Source organism: Sebastes fasciatus, chromosome 3 (assembly GCF_043250625.1).
Source record: "Sebastes fasciatus isolate fSebFas1 chromosome 3, fSebFas1.pri, whole genome shotgun sequence".
NCBI classification, from domain to species: Eukaryota; Metazoa; Chordata; class Actinopteri; order Perciformes; family Sebastidae; genus Sebastes; species Sebastes fasciatus.
This window is the reverse complement of record NC_133797.1, coordinates 1,658,850-1,677,672: the sequence shown is the minus strand read 5'-3', so window position 1 is coordinate 1,677,672 and position 18,823 is coordinate 1,658,850. Positions and strand designations below refer to the sequence as shown.

The window sequence follows — 18,823 nt, the reverse complement described above, 5'->3', positions numbered from 1 at the left end:
AGCAACATTACAGATTGTATTCATTCAAATATCAAATGTCATACGTGGCACTATGTGGTAGGTTGTAGAGGGGGGGAACTGAAAGTAGGAAGGAGTGAAAACTGAGCAGTCATAAAGGAATAATGTTTGAAAGTAAAACTATCACAACATCATGGTAAAACCCCTTAAAGGGATAGTTTGGGTGTTTCTCAGTGGGGTTGTATGAGGTATGTATCCATAGTCAGTGTATTACTACAGTAGATAGCGGTCGCCATGCCCCCAGTCTGGAGTAGCAGACAGGAGTACTGTGGACGGGGGTGTATAAAATACGTTTTGCTGCTGCCCCCGTCCACAGCAGTACATTGCCTTGCTCCCATGCTGGTACTCCTTCTACAAACTGGGGGCGTGCCGACCGCCATCTACTGTAGGTAATTAGTGTTGTCACGATACCAAAATTATGACTTTGATACGATACCCTGCCTGAATAGTAAATATCTCGATACTGATACTGAAACAATACCACGGTAAAAAATAAAAAAAAACATCAGGAAAAGTAATGGAATCATAGATGACAGAATATGGAACTTAAAATTATGTTTTTATTAATTAAAACAATTAAATGGTATGCAGTAATCTGATGTCCCCTATACTTAAGTTTATTATTTATTTGATAATTAATCTTATATATTTGCATTTATTTTTTGCATTTATATTTGATTGACACACATTTACATTTTATCTCTATTTTTATTTCTATTTTTCTTAGAACTTCTCTACGTTTACATATATTTTTATTCTAAAATGGAACGACGGTAATTTCCCCCCGGGGATCAATAAAGTATTTCTAATTCTGATATAACACATTTAACAGCATTTAATAAGGCTTTAAAAAAAAAAACAGAACCCCTGCCGGCGCATCAGTAACAGTTAAGGCAGAGAGTGGTATTGTAGCATGGGAGACTGCGAGAGACTTCCAAAACAAAAACCCACAACAGTTCTGTGAGAAGTCGATGAGAGACAAGCTGCTAAAATCAGGAAGACACCACAGTAACTGTAGAAAGAGCTGTGTTGTGTCGAAGTGGTGTGAAGAGAGAGAGGAGTCTCTCTCACTGGACAGCTTTTTCTCTCTGTCCATTTCACATTACTGAGACACACGGTCAAATAATACTTTAACATGTGCTCTTTGGTGGATTATGTGTTTGCAGAGTTACAGGAGATGCTTGGACAGATTCAGAAAAGATGTTGAATCTAATCTTATTGGTACATGTGATCGGTAATCAGAGCAACTTTTATTTTCCTTGTTTTTTTGAGGGGAGTTCCGCTGATGGAGACACCAGCTCAGAGCGGGACTGTGCAGCCGGTGTGCAGTTCATGACCTGTTTTAATCTTCTTACAACTTCACTTGTTGACTCCATCCTTCTGGTTGTCACTACAGTTTATTTTTCGAAAGTTATAACCACCTGCTCTCCCGCGGGATCTGTATCCTAATGCTGTCCTCTAAAACAGCTGCACACACACACACGACTCTGCTGTCACACATCAACCCAACTCACGACTTGTATTAAAACACTGTCATTTTTAAAGTATCGGTACTAATAAAATGGGGTATTGTATCGTTTTTAACGGCAGGGTACTGAAATACCTTTCCAGCATTGGTATACCCTGCAACACTATAAACAATACACTGACTATTGTACCTCATACAACCCCACTTCAAAACATCCAATCTATCCATTTGAAACAGCAAAATATGGACTCATACATACACTTCATGTTTATAGCATGGACACAAATGTATCTTTGTCTTTCTCACACACACACACTCAGTTACTAACCTGAAGTCCTCAGAGCCCAACACCTCAGTGTAGTACATGACTTTGCATTTATGCGAGGAGACCTGCAGGGTGGCCAGCACATCATCCACTCGGGGCAGGTTGGTGGCCGAGCAGGCCGGCATATTGTGGAACTTCCACTGGAGGATGTAGAAACCTGGCCACCGCGTAATATGGGAGCCCTGAAGAGAAGACAGATTAATAGTACAGGCAACGTCAATGGCTGACAAGCAAGAACAACCCATGAAATACATTTCAAAAAACACAGTTCACAATCCTGGAACCTCACCTGCACACTCTCGCCCTCCTTGCAGGTGAGCGGGGACTCCACCATGCTGTAATCTTGCCCCAGCGTCCAGGACTTGTCGATGAGCTGGACGTTGTTGCCTACTGGGGAGGTGATGCCGTGGGCTCCTATGGGGTCTTTACGCAGAGGCTGGGGGGCGCGCTTGGAGTGGTAGATGTTGAAAACCACGTCACCTTTGCACATGTCAAAGTCCCAGGTGATGACTGAGGAGGCATCGATGATCTCGATCAGAAGCTGGTTGGGGGAGGGAAGGAGGGAGGTAGGGAGGGAGGGAGGGAGGGAGGGAGGGAGGGAGGGAAGGAGGGAGGGGAGACAGACATGGGAGGGTGGGCCAGAAATTCAGAGATGTTTCAGGAGAGAAGCACAAGAACTAAACCAAACTAGGGGTGGGCAATATATCGAATGTACTCGACGTATTGCAGCTTGTTCTACGTGGGATATAGTAAATGACTATATCGCCAACATCAAATCGAAATATTAATTATCATTTTTTTAAGCAGCCGGCACAGACTGTTGTCTCTTGTCTCGTCTCTCCTGTGTCTGTGTGTGTGTGTGTGTGTGTGTGTGTGTGTGTGTGTGTGTGCGTGTGTGTGTGTGCGTGTGTGTGTGTGTGTGTGTGTGTATATATCTCACTCACTGACGCGAGTCGCATTGATTATCAGAATGCACAGATTTGATTGGCTGAGTAGCATCACGTGAGAAGATTTACAATGCATGCAATTGGTCTGTGAGTTTCCTGGGCTGCTAAATCTGTGCCGTAATGGCTAGAAAAGCTGCGCTGGTTAAAATAGAAACGCTATGTCAAAAGTGAATAATTCTCAATAATATATCAGTTAAAGGTCTGATATATATTGTGTATCACAATATAGCCAAAACATATATCAAGATATAAACCATATTGCCTAGCCCTAAACCAAAGTATAATGAAGGACTTTACCTATCTCTTTAGCTCTTATTCTTATTTACATACATCCTTTCTTGGTGACAGGAAAAATGCCAGAGCACTGTGGCTATGAACCTTACACTCTTTATTACAGTCATTCATAACAGTGGTATACTAATTGAAACTCTTGTATTAATTGTGTGTTGCTCCATATTTAAGCACCAGCTAAATGTGGCAAAATAAAAACTGTGTCAGTGACAAAGAGCAGCGAGAGAAAACTGAACATGAGCTCACTCACGTGAAACCAAAACCATTTCCAGAGGTGTGATTATGTATGACGATGCATCTCTCCCTTTGGTATGAATTATGTAACCTGACTAACTGTATGTCACTGCACACAGATTATGTTTCAAAGCCACATCTGAATCCAAAAACCACAGAGAAGTCGTCTACCACATACAACCACTAGATGGCAGACCTTTCAAAAAAACTTCCATGAGAGCCATCAGGCAGCTCTCTGTTGTCATGTCCTACATATTCATATAAAACATCACCACAGGCTTTCCATCTTTTCTGCTCACTTTGGTTCTCTAAGTTGAGCCTCACCTCGTGTGGAGCTCCCTTGAAGATGCTGGCGCTTTGGTAGATTGTCTCGGTCCACAGGCGGACATCTTCGTTCTCGAGCTCCTCGGCTGTGCGGTACATGGACTTGGGGACCAGGCCACCCTCTGGTACCTCACACTACAGAGCATGCGCACAGACAAACACGCACATAGAATTGGGTCAGCAAAGGAGATCTCAGTGTCATGTGTCTAAAAGTTCATATTCAGAACTAAATCATATTCTCTAATGATGAGCTAAGAGTTTAAATCTTCATCTGACACTCACCATACACTCTCCTGCCAAGAAGTCAGGGATGATCTCCTTGTCTATGTAGTCCACCAGGCCTCCAGGACCCTGGTAGTCATTGCCAGCATATATGAGGAACTTCTTGCGGGTGTTTTCATCAATGAATGGACTCACCTAAGGGCAGAGGCAGACATGGATGTTTTCTATAGGCAAATCAAATTGGCCGTATCCTAGTTATTCCATAGCAAAAATGTGAGACGGTGAGAAAACTACTTCGTTAAAACTTAAGGCCACGCCCCCTCTTAAAGAAAACAGATGATCCCATAGACTTGAATGCAATGTGACATGTTTGGATTGTAATTTTGACAACTTCGTATGCATTCATCTCTTGTTAACCAAACATTTGATTTATACACATGTCTAATAATTATTTTGCGACCTTGACTGAACCTGAGCGTTCATGATACCTTAATAAATGAAGGTCGATCGCCACCATGTCCCTTCAGTCTTCCCTCGTCCAACACAGTGACCAGATATTGATCCAGACATCTCTACATATCTGACTGAATCCCGTTAGGCTAAGTGTTGTCTGTAACTAACTAACGTGTTAATAACCAACTGTTTGATCTATAGGCTGGAGACGACAGTCTGATGCTGCTATAACGTTAATGTATGACTGTATCACTGCAGCAGCCTCACACTCAAGCTAACGTTAGCTAGCCATGCTAGTGACTGTCACCAGCATCATTTAGCCATTTAGCACACTGACAGTGAATATTCACGTATCGTATGAGCCTCAGATCTCAGTGTGAAAGTCTCGTTAACCTGCTACACAACAGCTGTTCATCATTTCCTCTCCTGTGACAGCGAGTTTCTTTCCCCCAAAAGGGAGCGCAGCCTCGGAGAGGACGCCATGCTGGTCTGGTCTATAGCCTGGAGCCATAAAGCCATGCTGGTCTGGTCTATAGCCTGGAGCCATAAAGCCATGCTGGTCTGGTCTACAGCTTGGAGCCATAAAGCCATGCTGGTCTGGTCTATAGCCTGGAGCCATAAAGCCATGCTGGTCTGGTCTATAGCCTGGAGCCATAAAGCCATGCTGGTCTGGTCTATAGCTTGGAGCCATAAAGCCATGCTGGTCTGGTCTATAGCTTGGAGTCATAAAGCCATGCTGGTCTGGTCTATAGCTTGGAGCCATAAAGCCATGCTGGTCTGGTCTATAGCTTGGGGCCATAAAGCCATGCTGGTCTGGTCTATAGCTTGGAGCCATAAAGCCATGCTGGTCTGGTCTATAGCTTGGGGCCATAAAGCCATGCTGGTCTGGTCTATAGCTTGGAGCCATAAAGCCCCCCTATTATATATTTTTTAGGACACGGCAGGGGAATAAATAGGAGATCAGCGATTTTGTATTTATTGTTGGTGCAACTACACAGCAACTCTTTAGCAGAGTGTTATTACTGTTACCGGATTGTTTAAAGTAGAAGTTTGGAGACTTGTTTCAACTTCTTCTTGCGGTTCCCGTCTACGAGGGACACGGGATAGTTTTACCCCAAAAGGGGAGTGGACGTGCAAGCCTACTCTGGAGGACGTATTGCCGGTTTGATGTATACCAAAGAGCAGAGCAGGATGTACGTGTTTGGTGTGGTTGTACACTGGCTTACCAGTTTGTAAAGCTAGGCACATTTCAGTCAATTCTATGGTTCTTCTTAAGGCCATAGTGCTGTTATAGTGTGAGGTATTGTTTATGTTGTCTCCATTTATGAAAATGAGGGTGGACCACCCACTATTACATATCTATACAAACTGGTACTGTGAGAAGACTATGTCCCATTATTTGAGCTAGTATGTACCCCCTCCTGGTTCTTACCAGTGTCCAAAGAACAGGGAAAACCCTGGGAGCTCTCAAGATGAGCAGTCGTCCCAGAGTCTCTGGGTAGTTGGCCTCCACGACCTCGATGATCCTCAGCAGCGCCTTGACTCCTGGGCGCCACAGGTGACGCATGTTCAGCCCCTCCAGATCAACCAGACACGTCCAACAGCTACAGAAGAGGAAGAGAGAGGATTAGACGGCACAAACACACACACAACTGGGCCATAGCCTCTTTCCGACCACTTAGCACCTGTCACCCTGAAGTGAAGCTTAAGTGGTGAAGGCAACGCTTGCTAATTCTGGACCCATCCCCCTCCACATTCTCTCTTTCCCTCTTTCCCTCTATCTGCGCTGGCTGAGGGCTGTGACGTGACAGCCACTCATAGTTCACATGCCTTCCTGCGTGGCTCTTATCCCAGCCACCTCCTCCTGTTTGACAGATACCATCTCCATTCCCTCCCTCTCACTCTCTCCATCTGAATCAATGCACTCACAGAGCCTTGTGCATTCTTTCCATTTCGAGGGAGATGTTTCTCCTCCGGACTCACTCATCACTGAATTCCACAGACTAGCATGCTGCTTTGGTAGTCCAAACAGAATCTTGTTTTTTCTATGAATCCACATTTAGAGCTTTTACGACACTTTTACTGAGAAGTTTGCATTAATGTAACTTTAACTTTACAACTATTATATGCATTATTAATTATATAGATTCTTTTTTTGATCAATTGTTGTTGATTAATTGTCAGGAAATCAGCATGGTGAACTCTGTCCTCTGTATATTCAAATGATTTATTCCAAACTAGTATTCTTTATTTTAGCCTTTTTAGCACAGCTTTAACAGTATGCCACCTTTACACTTTACTGCACATGTTGTATGAGCATGTGGCAAAACAAAATCCTTAAAAGGTCCAATGTGTAGGATTTTGGGGGATCTATTAGCAGAAATGGAATATAATATTTAGAATTATGTTTTCATTAATGTATAATCACCTGAAACTAGTTAGCTTAGAATGAGTCCTTCATATCTCCATAGGGAGCAGGTCTTCCTCACGGAGTCCGCCATGTTGCTCCACCATGTTTCTACAGTAGCCCAGAGCGGGCAAACCAAACACTGGCTCTAGAGAGAGCCTTTCATGTTTTTTACGCTACCTGAAGGCCGCCGTAGATATCAGACATTCTTGTGAAACTGTTAACGTGATCTGCAGAGTGTAAAACCGTGGTACCGCCAGCCGCAGTCTGACTTCCGTTGGTCCTAAAGTATTGTTATTATGGTATGGATGGCCTCTGAGCGAGGCGAACAGCGTTACCACGGTTTACACTCGGCGGCTCACGTTACCGCAGTCTTGGAAAGGGAGGAGTGATCGGATGGTTATTCAGCTGGTTGTAAACTGCAGCCACACCACTAGATGCCGCCAAATCCTACACACTGTACCTTTACTATAAATACTGAGTTTTGTTTAGTTTAGTTTATAAAATGTCAGAAAAATGTGAAAAATAAGTATCACTAATTCCAAAGGCCCAAATGCGTCTCCAAATTGCTTTTTTTGTTGAACTAACGGTCCAAAAATCAAAGATATAAATTTACAATGATATGTAACAAAGAAAAGCAGAAAATCCACAAATCTGAGAAGCTGTAACGAGAGACTAGCGCTGTAATAGTTGTAAGCTTCGAAACTTAATTCATAATGTTGACATTTAAGTTCTAAATCAACATTTGAATGCTTCGTACCTCTTTTTTTTTTTTTTAGCATGTCAGTGCATTGTGTTTAAACACAGTATTTCTGCACAGTTGCAGATAAAGATTAGGCCACACTAATATTATTAGTATTATACTATCTGTAGAATTAGATTCCAGTGGTGGCTGTGTAGGATTGTTTCAGACTTCTGAGATCCAAATATTTCCAATAACTCCAGATCGTTGTAAAAAAAAAAGATAGATGTAATCATTTTCAAAATTCACGTTTTTATCTCAAGTAATGCTTCAATCCATATTTGTTGGCGTTTAGCCTTTCAAAAACAATATTTTCACTAGTCAAAAAACTGTTTGCTCTCCTGCTTGCCGCACATAAAGGGAGGAGTTATGAGTTATACTCATTAAAGAAATAATAATAATAATAATAATAAAAGACTAACTCATTTAATCCAAAGAATCACAAATTGAGGTCATATATTTTGACGACAATAGAAGCTTCAAATGTAAAAAAAAAAAAAAAAAAAAAAGACATTGGGTACTACCCTGCTATAGACATTAGAGGCATTTCTGCTTTATAAATTACTTCCACGATTAACTGATTATCAAAATAGCTGCCTATTCATTTTCTGTTGATCCACTAAAATCACATAATTTCTTTCAGCTCTGCATTGATCTGTACTGAAGGTTTACCTGATAGGTCGACCAAACACCTTGGTGTTCTCCTCACAGCGTCTCAGACCCTCCTCGTTAATAGAAAGCACCTGAAATGACACAACATGAACTCAGTGGTCTATTGAGGATTTGGCTCTCACACTCGGAACCTGAGCGTACAGTGAGTGCAACCTTATAAATAAGCAGACTATTTATACATGTACTGTACTGTATACTTCCTGGTGTTATTACACTTGAGAAATCATGCCAATGTACATTAATTCCCTAACCTGTAATCCAACCGCCGACTGCCTGACATATAAACCTATTGATCTACATTGATAAACGGTGATACGTGCAAGCTTGAAGTGCGTTTGTGTTACATACGTGTCTGAGCAGAGACTCCTCTCCGAGAGCGCGGACCAGTCCTTTAGTGTCCATCTGGCCCAACCTCAGGACGTACAAAGGACGACCATCTAGAGCAGTAAAACAAACATTTACATGATCACTCACACAATTTACATTCTACAAGGCTGCATGTTACATGGGGACATTTCCATGCATAGTCTGTTCTGCTGTTGTTAGACAATGAGTGACTATGTATACACTGAGAAATGCTTTAAGGTTTTGTCTCTGTTGATCCCATACAAAAACGTATGGAAAGACTGAAATGGGAAGACAAACTGTTCTCTGATGTGGGAACATGTCTAAATTAAATTGGATTTATATTGTCAACAATCACCCTCTAGTTCTAAACAAGGAATCCACAGCATGAAGCAAAATGAAGAATGGGAGTGTGTGTAAGCCATTTGGGACAAATTGGCTTCATGTTTAATTCATTTGCATGGCTGAAGGCTGTGGGTTGCTAACAATGACTTTAGTGCATGTGGTGTGTGTAACTTGAGTCTATAAGAAACTGGAGAACTGTGGTCTTCTTCTAGTTAACAGCACAAGTATAGCCAGCTCTGACACGGCCTACATAAATTATGAGTGTACGTACGTTTCCGTATGTGTGCACACGTGAGATTGTAAAGTCATACTGGGGTCGTGCTGACAGCCATCTACTGTAGGTAATACACTGATGGAGAGCACCTCATACAACCCCACTCCAAAACATCCAAACTATCCCTTTAAATGAAATGCACCCACTGGTCTCCTCTGTCAGGTCCTACCTCTGTCATGGTGGTGCCAGCCCCCGGTGTAGTAGTCTTGGAGGACCTGTGGTGAGCTCCAGGTCTCCAGCAGGTAGTCCACCTGGTGCTGCTTCCTCCAGGTCAGCGACTGGCAAAGGATCTCCCGCGCCTTGTCCATGTTAAAGTCTCTGGCACGCAAGAAACGCAGTATGTGCTCGTCCTTAGGGATCTGGATAGTGAGGGGAGAGCTTTAGCTGTACTCCATTTGTCAACGAATTACTGAAAATATAACAACAGAACAAAAGCTTTCATAACGTTCACAACACGGCTAATGTTACTGTCAGTTGGTTAATTCAAATAGTAGGGCTGGGACGATACACCTCGCTCCTGATTCGACACCGTCACGATACTTGGGTGCCCATTCCATATGTATTGCAATTTTTAAGTATTGGGATTGGATATTACAATTTATACTAACTTTTTTAACACTAGACCATGGAGGGGAAAAGTTGAATCATCTTCTTCTAGGGAAATCTCTAAATGAATACAGTAAAAAGGTTTGATTTTCAGCATGTATGTAGTCAGAGATGTCCTGAAGTCAAATATATCAGTCATTGTAAGGCATGTATCAATTTTTCTCCAGCAACCCAAAAATCAAAGAATATTTTAATAAATAAAACAATGTAATGGGACATGTAATGTTTTATACTTCTGGTGAATATAATCCAATCAATCTTATTTCCATAGATGTATTTTGTAAATTCAGTACCTTATTTTGAAAACCAGATGTAGTCACACATGTATACTTCTGCGAACTTTGACAAATCTGTCTCTAGCTCTCCCGTCAGCTCTGTTCTCTTTATCCATCCATGGTCAGCTCCATCGGGGCCGTTTGAATGCATTTAATATAAATGTCAGTATCTGGGTGCTCTACAGTTGTAGTGTCGGCCCATTTGACCACGGAGATGAGAGTGACGGCCGGCTTGACCGCACGTTACCGCGATACGATAACATTTCCTGTCCATGACAGAGTTAGCATGCAGCTTTAGCCATGATGTCTAGCTCTGCTTTTCCTGTCAATGTGTGAAACCCAAAGTGTTTCCATCCTTTACTGGATGTGTCGTGTTTACCACTACGGATTTAAAATGCGGGGGTGCAGGTCATATTCACGCGGTGGACCGTCCGCCATTTTCTACTTTCTCATTTCGGCTGTTTTGGTTGACAGATACGGAACGGATATGACGTCACGTTACACTCAGACTACAACAATAAAAGTGGTAACTTCCTTCTACCTCCACATAGACTCAAATGAAGCAAATATATTGATTCTGGCATCAAAACATCTATTTAAAAAATAAAAAAATCTCATACATAGAAATCTTGTATTAAGTAGACCATAGGTATCGCAGCAAACAGCAGGTCAGTTAGCCATATTAGCATGGAAAAAGTAGTTGTCAGACTAAAACATTCAAAATCTACAACAACCTCTGCATATATCCCTGATAATGATTATGTTCAGGAGTTGGACAGTAAGTTTTCTTAGTTCCTCATACCTATAAATTGCTATTCTGCTTTATTTTACCTTTCCCTTGTGCGTCTCTTGTAGCCATTTGCGAAGTCTGATAAGACAGCTCTCCTGCAGGGGGGTCAGGTCGCCTAGGTAACGTTTGATGTAGTCTGCATCCAACTTATCTGCAACACAAAAACACAACACCTCCATTAACATAATAAACAAGGCAAAAGTGAGCATGGCTTACATACCCCCGCGCACTGCATGACCCCCACTAATGTAGGGCCAAAGGTTTTGCCCTTTTGGAAAATTTCAAATATTTTGGGCACCCTGGACTTCCTACCCCCAAAAGGCACAACTAGACCCCACTGTCAACCATCAGACCAAAGTTCCAAAGTTCCTGAGTATATAGTTTCAATGTTCTGCTCCGGAAACGACAGTGTGACACGCGAAAGGACGGACACATGGAGCGATATATACCCCCGACTATGTTGTCGCGGGGGTATAATGAATACGTGGTATACACCTTGAATGAAACCAAAACCCCATAATATGCTGTCATTTCTGCGTCAATTCAAGACCTAATAAAGTTTAACCACCTTCTTATTTTGCTTTGAAATGTGCATGCCCTCTATAACTAAACAATGAGGCCTTGCCTTCATTGCTGTTCTACTCTGTATTCTACTGTTATTTTAACTGTCGATCATCAGTAGGAACAGACCTTCAGGTGTACCAGTCAGGATCTCTGTTAGGCTGTCTGCCTGAAGCGCGCTGCTGTCCTGCTTGGCGTCCTGAGAGGTGCAGTCCTTGGCGTCAGTGGGCAGCGGGATAGAAATGGCAGGCGTGACCGGCAGTTTGGGCAGGACGGGTGGGCTGGTGAAGAGGCTGGTTGGTCTGGGGAGAGGCACGGGGAGGGAGGAGGGAGTCCAGCGCGGCACGTGGGTGATCCCTTCATCCTGTAGCTCCTTCAGGAAAAACTCGATGATTTCTTTTCCCTGTGAGGAACACACGTGAAGAAATGAAGTGTGAGAATTGTGGCAACAACAGCAGAAGAGGCTGTGAATTCAAGGAAATGACATTTAGGGGAGGTATTTGGAATACAAACCAACACTTACATCTTTGATAACCGCATATTCTTTTAATATTTCCAACTGAAGTATCAGGTAATGGACAGGGAGAAAATATAGGGAATGCATTCAACATTGTCCCCACATCCCTCCTAAATACATTAGACCGGCACATACGGGTGCTTTGAATAAAGTCAAAGCCGCGGCCCCTTTTGGGGGAAAGCAAACGAAGATTTCAATGCATTTTGACGTGCGTTTGGATTGTAACTCTGTTACCGTCTATATGGGACACAGGATTGTTTTCCCCCAAAAAAGGGGTTGTGGTCATGCGAGCCTACTGTAGATGATATATTGCCGGTCTCATGTACAGTATAAAGGCAGTTGACTCACTGGGTCTACAACAGAAGACTCCTGTCCATTCAAAGAGATACAAGCTTATTTATGCAATTACAGCCTCAATAAAAGCCTTGTGTTAGCAAATGAAGGAATTCTGTCCATAGAAAAAACACTTGAGGGCTTTTATTTTTAAATGAAAGCAGGAAGTGTTGATTTAAAAATAAGTCTTTACTTTTTTTCACCTTCACTGTCTGTGACATATTCTACAGATGTCTAGACATGTAAACTGTAGTAATGTAGCTGATATGATGTTAATATACTGTCAATAGATCACCTTCACTGTCTGTGACATATTCTACAGATGTCTAGACATTTAAACTGTAGTAATGTAGCTGATATGATGTTAATATACTGTCAATAGATCACATTCACTGTCTGTTGTTGCTGTGAACCGCGCGGCATGCGTCAAAAAATGCAAGACCTCTATTCTCTAGAAGAGACGCAGCACGCGGGCAGTGTGGCTGCTCTAACCTGTTAACATGGATGCCGAAATAAAAAACAACAGGCAACGCAGCCACCACGCGCTCCTGATGTTCCCGGTGTGGATGAGGCTTTATGCTATTTTCTGCAACTATTTGTCTGTTGTGAATTTATGTTTCCGTTCATACAAAGAAAGTACAAAATAAACATATACATGTAACACACACACACACACACACACACACACACACACACACACACACACATACCTTTTTGATACTGCTAGCATACTGCTTCATAGCGATCTTTTCCACAGTGCTCTCAAAGCCGAAGAAGGACTTTATGTCCAGGCTGGCGGTCTGCTCAAAACATGTCCAGTCCTCATTCTCAGGGTGAACCTGTCCCAACACACACAAACATGTACTATGTATTATACTGTATACACCTGCAGAAACAAGTCGGCCAGGTTACTATGGTAACCACACAGCCAGCTTCACTAGATGATGACGCACACCGAGACTATGCACTGTGGGTAGGAGTGCATGTGTGTCAGTCTGTCCATATAAAATGACCCAGCCCTTTACACATGAACAGGATAGCACGCAAACATACAAGGACACATATGTCATGTTCCATCCATCTTTCATCTGATTGTAGCACTGCTATGGTAGCTCTACGGGAGCGGGGCTTCAGATGAAAAAGACAAATCTAAAAATATTATTAATTTAGATATACGCTATGTATGTTCTATAGGGGATGTCCGCATAGGCGCAGTTTGAACTTTAAGATTGGGGGTTCACCAAAAAAATCTAGAGGGAATGTAATGTGGACAACACAGAGAGGTCTAGTGTGTTGGGATGCTGTGTGTCGTCTGCATATTACACTTTGAATTTGTCGCTGATGCTCGCTCAGTTAGGTCCGTTTGATTGCATTGTTTTCTACTGGAATGTCCTAACTGGCCCCGAGCGGCGCTTCACTGCAACGCCCCGTTTCTATTTATTCCTGTTACTCACTTTGAAAGTGCCACAATGGACGAGGAGCGACTGTTTCGTGAAGTTAATTTAAGAAGTTATCTATATGTTGCCTGCTCATTTCACTACAAAAACCTAAATAAGGTGACATCTGGCTGGAGGGAGATTCAGCATATTTAACAGATTCAGTGTGGACAGAGAGTGCCCGATGTTATTAGAAGTAAATAAAAAGACCACAAATCTATCTTCTAAGTGTATCTTGTTGGTTTCTTATTCTGTCAATAAGAAGACACAACAAGGTTGATACATTTCATCATTACAATAAATGATTAGTTCTGTGTTATTACAAGAAATATTGTCAACAGCCACTAGGGGGTTCAGTGAGCACCCTGAACCAACAAAAACTGAGCCTGTGGATGTCCCAAGCCAATCCTAAAGATCGGTGTCTGGGCCAGTCCGGGCATATTATTATGGATTGGCATCGGCTAAAATAAAGCTGATCAAATGAATTAATGCCATGAGTAACATGATGGCAGGCCAAAATTAAACGTGGCTGTTGTGGGTTTGTGGCATCGCTGCAGCCGGTATCTGTTTATTTATGAGGTAAAAGCATCGCTCTCGAACACCACTGTACAACCATGAGCAGGCCCAGTGTTTCTTTTAGTAACAACTGCAACAGAGTGATAGGTCTTCTCTTTACCGGATCGATTCATATCAATATCAATTCAGGAGTCCCATTCTCCCAGTTAAACTTTTATTCATATCATATCAGCAATTTAAGCGTGTTAACTTTAGAGCTTTGAATCAGGGCCTTCAGTGTTTGGACCAAGAAGCTTGTGTGCCAAATTTAAAGGCTACAATGTGTTTCAATGTGTCATATGTGATGCATATTTAATCATTATTTAGGTAAACATAAGTATCTGATCGGAAAGGACGAAAGAACTCAGATCTGGGACAAAAAAACTTGATCTGGATATTTTAACAAATAATTCTATTCATTTTAATTCTGGCTACAACATCATTAAATGTGGAAAGAAGTCAAGGCGTTAATGCTTTCTGAAGGCACTGTGCTGGTAGCTCCATTGCCCCTGACTTACTAAAATAATTCAGCTTTAGCCAGGTCCATTAGCTCAGTCTAATTGAGCTGTCCATCCTGGTTACTGTTAGCACAGTGTGCTAAAGCACACAATAAGAACCTCTGTGCGGCCCTGGACCTAAAATTAGCACTACAGTTAGGTGGAGGCTAATACGAAGTACTTGACCTCATTAACTCAGAGCACATCCATTCATGAATAGGCAGGTCTGAAGTCAGAGTTAAGCGTACAGCACACAGAAGTAGGGATGGGAGAAAAGGGAAGACATGCTGGTTTCAGATCAGTACTTGAGAGCGTTCAGCCAGAATGTGAGCGGACTGAATAATTCACAGAGCGAGGTAGGCTGAGATAGCTAGCAACATGCTTGGTGCTAGTCTAAACATGGCTTTCTGTGCAGGGGAGCAGGGAAGAGATTAGTGGAGACACAAACATTAACATGGGTGTGCTGGCGGCAGCTTGACACTCGGCAGCTTAACAACAGCTTTACAGAGTGTGTGTGTGTGTGTGTGTGTGTGTGTGTGTGTGTGTGTGTGTGTGTGTGTGTGTGTGTGTGTGTGTGTGTTTGCTCATGTGTCTGTGGGAATAGATGTGAGGTTCTGAATAACTCAATGGGTTGAGCAGGTCATAAACACTGCTCTCTGTACTACAAATATACACACTTGTGTGTTATAAGTGTGCACTAAACGGAACTGGGGTGTGTATGCTACTGACCGAATAGCAGCAGGTCTCATGGATGATAACCCTGTTGGAGAAGGTCTCATTATGGGACTCGATGTGAAGTGTCCTCTCCTTTCGGTTCAGCGTATTTTTCTGGATGAAGTAGACATAGTCCACACCTGCAATCTGCAAACCACACACACACACAACAACAACAACGACAACAACTCACGTTACAAGAAGCTAAACTGACATGTGACACCAAAATAAGGTTACACCTTAATTACGGCTGTCGATCGATTAAAATAATCGCAATCGATTAAGTAATCGTGATTAATCGAATGATCGTCTATAGTTAACCATGATTATTAGCAAATTAATCACACACTTTTTTATCTGTTCAAAATGTACCTTAAAGGGAGATTTATCAAGTATTTAATCCTCTTATCATCATGGGAGTGGACAAATATGCTGCTTTATGCAAATGTATGTATATATTTATTATTGTAAATCAATTAACAACACAAAACAATGACAGATATTGATCCAGAAACCCTCACAGGTACTGCATTTAGCATAAAACAATATGCTCCAATCATAACATGGCAAACTGCAGCCCAACAGGCAACAACAGCTGTCAGTGTGTCAGTGTGCTGACTTGACTATGACTTTCCCCAAACTGCATGTGATTATCATAAAGTGGGCATGTCTGTAAAGGGGAGACTCGTGGGTACCCATAGAACCCATTTACATTCACTGATCTGGAGGTCAGAGGTCAAGGGACTCTGCCAGTTTTTCCTCGACAAAATTGAGCTCAAGTTTAGAGCATTATTACGCCTAGCGAGTATGACATGGTTGGTATCAATGGATTCCGTAAGGTTTTCTAGTTTTCCAGTATCTTCTCTCTAGCTTTAAAACTGCGCCCGCTACAACCTAAAAGTCGCAAGTTGCGTTAATGCATTAAAGAAATTAGTGGTGTAGAACTAATTTGCGTAATCACGGATTATCACATTATCTATGAACGCCCTGGAAAAAACTATTTCATACTCTGAAGCAGTGATAAGATAAGATTTTGGTAAAAAACTTAAATCACAATAACCACAATGCATTGTACTTTAGAGCACATAGAGTGACATACATAGAGCAACATACCCTTTTGAGCAGGCGTGGGGCGTCAACATCCAGGGCACATCGGCGCTCAACCCTGTTGGTGGAACCGTCCTCGTTGGTCTCCTCTTCCACCACGTCACTCGCCACAAACATGGGGATAAGGTGACAGGTGGGGAACCGGCGCTCATAGGCCTGAAAAAAGGAAGGAGGAACAGAATTGTCAGCCAACACAATGGTTTGCAATCTGGGAAGATATCTTCTAGGTTTCAAGTTCCATTCTTCTGAATGAAATAGGAGGAATGGAAAAGAGGTTTCAATAAGTCTCTCTACATGCTGTGCAGAGGGCAGACAATACAAATCTGATCAAAGCATGATACAACATCTTTATTAGAATGGGGGTTATTGTATATTGTCGTCAGTGAATTAATGGAGGTATTTAAATGGGTTTTAGATTAAGCAGGAGACTACCATTTACCATCTCTTTTCTGCAGAGCATCACAGTCAAATTTAACCAGCTAACTGGCTTAGTGTTAAAACTATACACTTCCAAATTTAAGGAGTTTTTGCAGGGAGGTTTTAAAACTGCTTCCTAAACATGGTATTCTTGTGTAGGGCAGGGTTAGAGACAGTATTTGGAAAAAATCTTATTTAGAAAGGCTATGCTGGTGTTAATTTCAATAAATATGATTGAAAGGCTCAGGATAAAGTCATCTTAAAAAAGTACCACACAGCTATAAGTCTTATAATACCAGCTTATATAGAATTCATTAGAAAAAAAGTTCACGTATTCTGTAAGAATGCAAGTATTGAGCCAAGAGGGACTGAAGAATCTGAATAGGTGGGCAAAGAATAGCTCAATGCAGCAAATAAATTAGAGGCCAAACAAAAGCTCCTTCAACCTAGCACCGTTCCAAACTTCTCACTCGAGCTAAGCTACAGCAGACAATGGCCAAGACTGAACTAAAGCACTTTTTAATTCCTTTACAAAAAAGGACTCAATACACAATAAGAGCCGCTGTGCCCAAGGCTCACACTGTGTCTCCAAATTATGTGTTCTCATTAATGCAAAACACAGACAAACTCAGCCAGCTGTTATGCAACAGGGCCTCTGCTGGCAGCATGTGCAGAAACAGCACCCATTTCTTCCTTTTCTTTATCATCACCATTCACCATCTTGGATCTGACTGGCTTGGTTGCAAAACTGGAATGTCTAAACACCAGACTAGGCTGGTAAGTCAACAGCAAACAGTGATGTTCATGATAAGGTGGGCTGGAGATGGCCAAAGTTAGTCATAACACTGAGCTGGTCTGAGACTCTTATGTCATGTTTCCTTGCTGCATAAACCAACAGGATATTACAGCTTGTGAAACTCCATCCTGAAACTTAAAGTCCCAGTGAAACGGAAGCTAGAGTTCCTTTAGACTCTGTACTGTGACGTATTTCACAGTGAAACGGAATATTTAAGCGGCGGACAGTTACAGTTACAGTTACAGCGTGGGCAGGAGTTTAGCGTGATACACAGGACTGTTGGCTCCACACATACACCTCTAGGCTGTCCTGATAACCATTTTTTGGGCTTCAAAGCTTCGGTGAGAAATATTCAAAGGTAGTTGAAGCTTTGGGGCACGGAGCAGCGCAGCAGGCTTACATGTTCTTCTGTCTGTCTGTCTCCATCTCCCCCGTTTTAGTGCCGCTGCCACACTACTGTACACACATGCACCTTTACACACAACAAACAGCGATATCCGTCTGAGAATAACTAATAATAATTAATGTTGAATATAAATTATGAATAATGTTGTGGGATTATGTCTTATTTCATGGGCTATTTGGGGATTTATACTTTATTATTACATACTTGTATTAAAAAAACAACAAAGCATTTGAATACTGATTTAGAGGTCAATTACCATGGCAATGATCAACCCTACACACCTCCCTCATCTGTCGTCAGATCAGGAGGAGGATGAGGGAGAAATTAAAAGTGAAATTTTGCTGATTTTCAACCAAGTCTGCGTCACTGCAGCACGGGCAGTACATGCAGACGAATGGCGCCCGGAGCCCTGCTACCTGCCGGCAAAGCACCGCCTGTCTTTTTGCATTATCCGGTGGACGTTCACTGCATGTAGGCCTACATGCAGTGAACGTCCCCTCAAGTGCAGGATGAGTCATAAAACTTTTGAAACAAGAGAAAAGACAGATTTTGATGTAAAAATACTCTGATAACTCATTTTTGGACATATGTTTGGCATATAACAAAAGATAAATGAACAATTAACACAGGGACAAGGGTTAAAACTGGGGAAATTTAATTTTCTGTAAGTCTCCTGGATATGAATAAATGCATTTATCCATGAGTGAATGAGTAAATTGGTGAATGATGGAGATTAAAGAAGGAAC

General features: G+C 42.0%; 2 protein-coding genes across 8 annotated transcripts in view; both read right to left on the bottom strand.

The window, feature by feature from the left end:
• Positions 1-18,823, bottom strand: part of LOC141765143 (endonuclease V-like) — a 202,013-nt gene that overhangs the window by 130,179 nt on the left and 53,011 nt on the right. The gene's annotated exons all lie outside the window — the stretch shown is intronic.
• Positions 1-18,823, bottom strand: part of LOC141765120 (SEC14-like protein 1) — a 57,190-nt gene that overhangs the window by 8,187 nt on the left and 30,180 nt on the right. For both annotated transcript variants that reach the window (XM_074631068.1, XM_074631069.1), the window contains 13 exons: positions 16,465-16,614; positions 15,367-15,498; positions 12,860-12,988; positions 11,429-11,702; positions 10,780-10,889; positions 9,237-9,426; positions 8,452-8,540; positions 8,104-8,174; positions 5,715-5,886; positions 3,890-4,024; positions 3,608-3,742; positions 2,101-2,352; positions 1,815-1,993 (listed from right to left, as the gene is read on the bottom strand). In XM_074631068.1, coding sequence (XP_074487169.1) covers positions 1,815-1,993; positions 2,101-2,352; positions 3,608-3,742; positions 3,890-4,024; positions 5,715-5,886; positions 8,104-8,174; positions 8,452-8,540; positions 9,237-9,426; positions 10,780-10,889; positions 11,429-11,702; positions 12,860-12,988; positions 15,367-15,498; positions 16,465-16,614 — 2,018 coding nt within the window. The remainder of the gene's footprint in view (positions 1-1,814; positions 1,994-2,100; positions 2,353-3,607; positions 3,743-3,889; positions 4,025-5,714; positions 5,887-8,103; positions 8,175-8,451; positions 8,541-9,236; positions 9,427-10,779; positions 10,890-11,428; positions 11,703-12,859; positions 12,989-15,366; positions 15,499-16,464; positions 16,615-18,823) is intronic.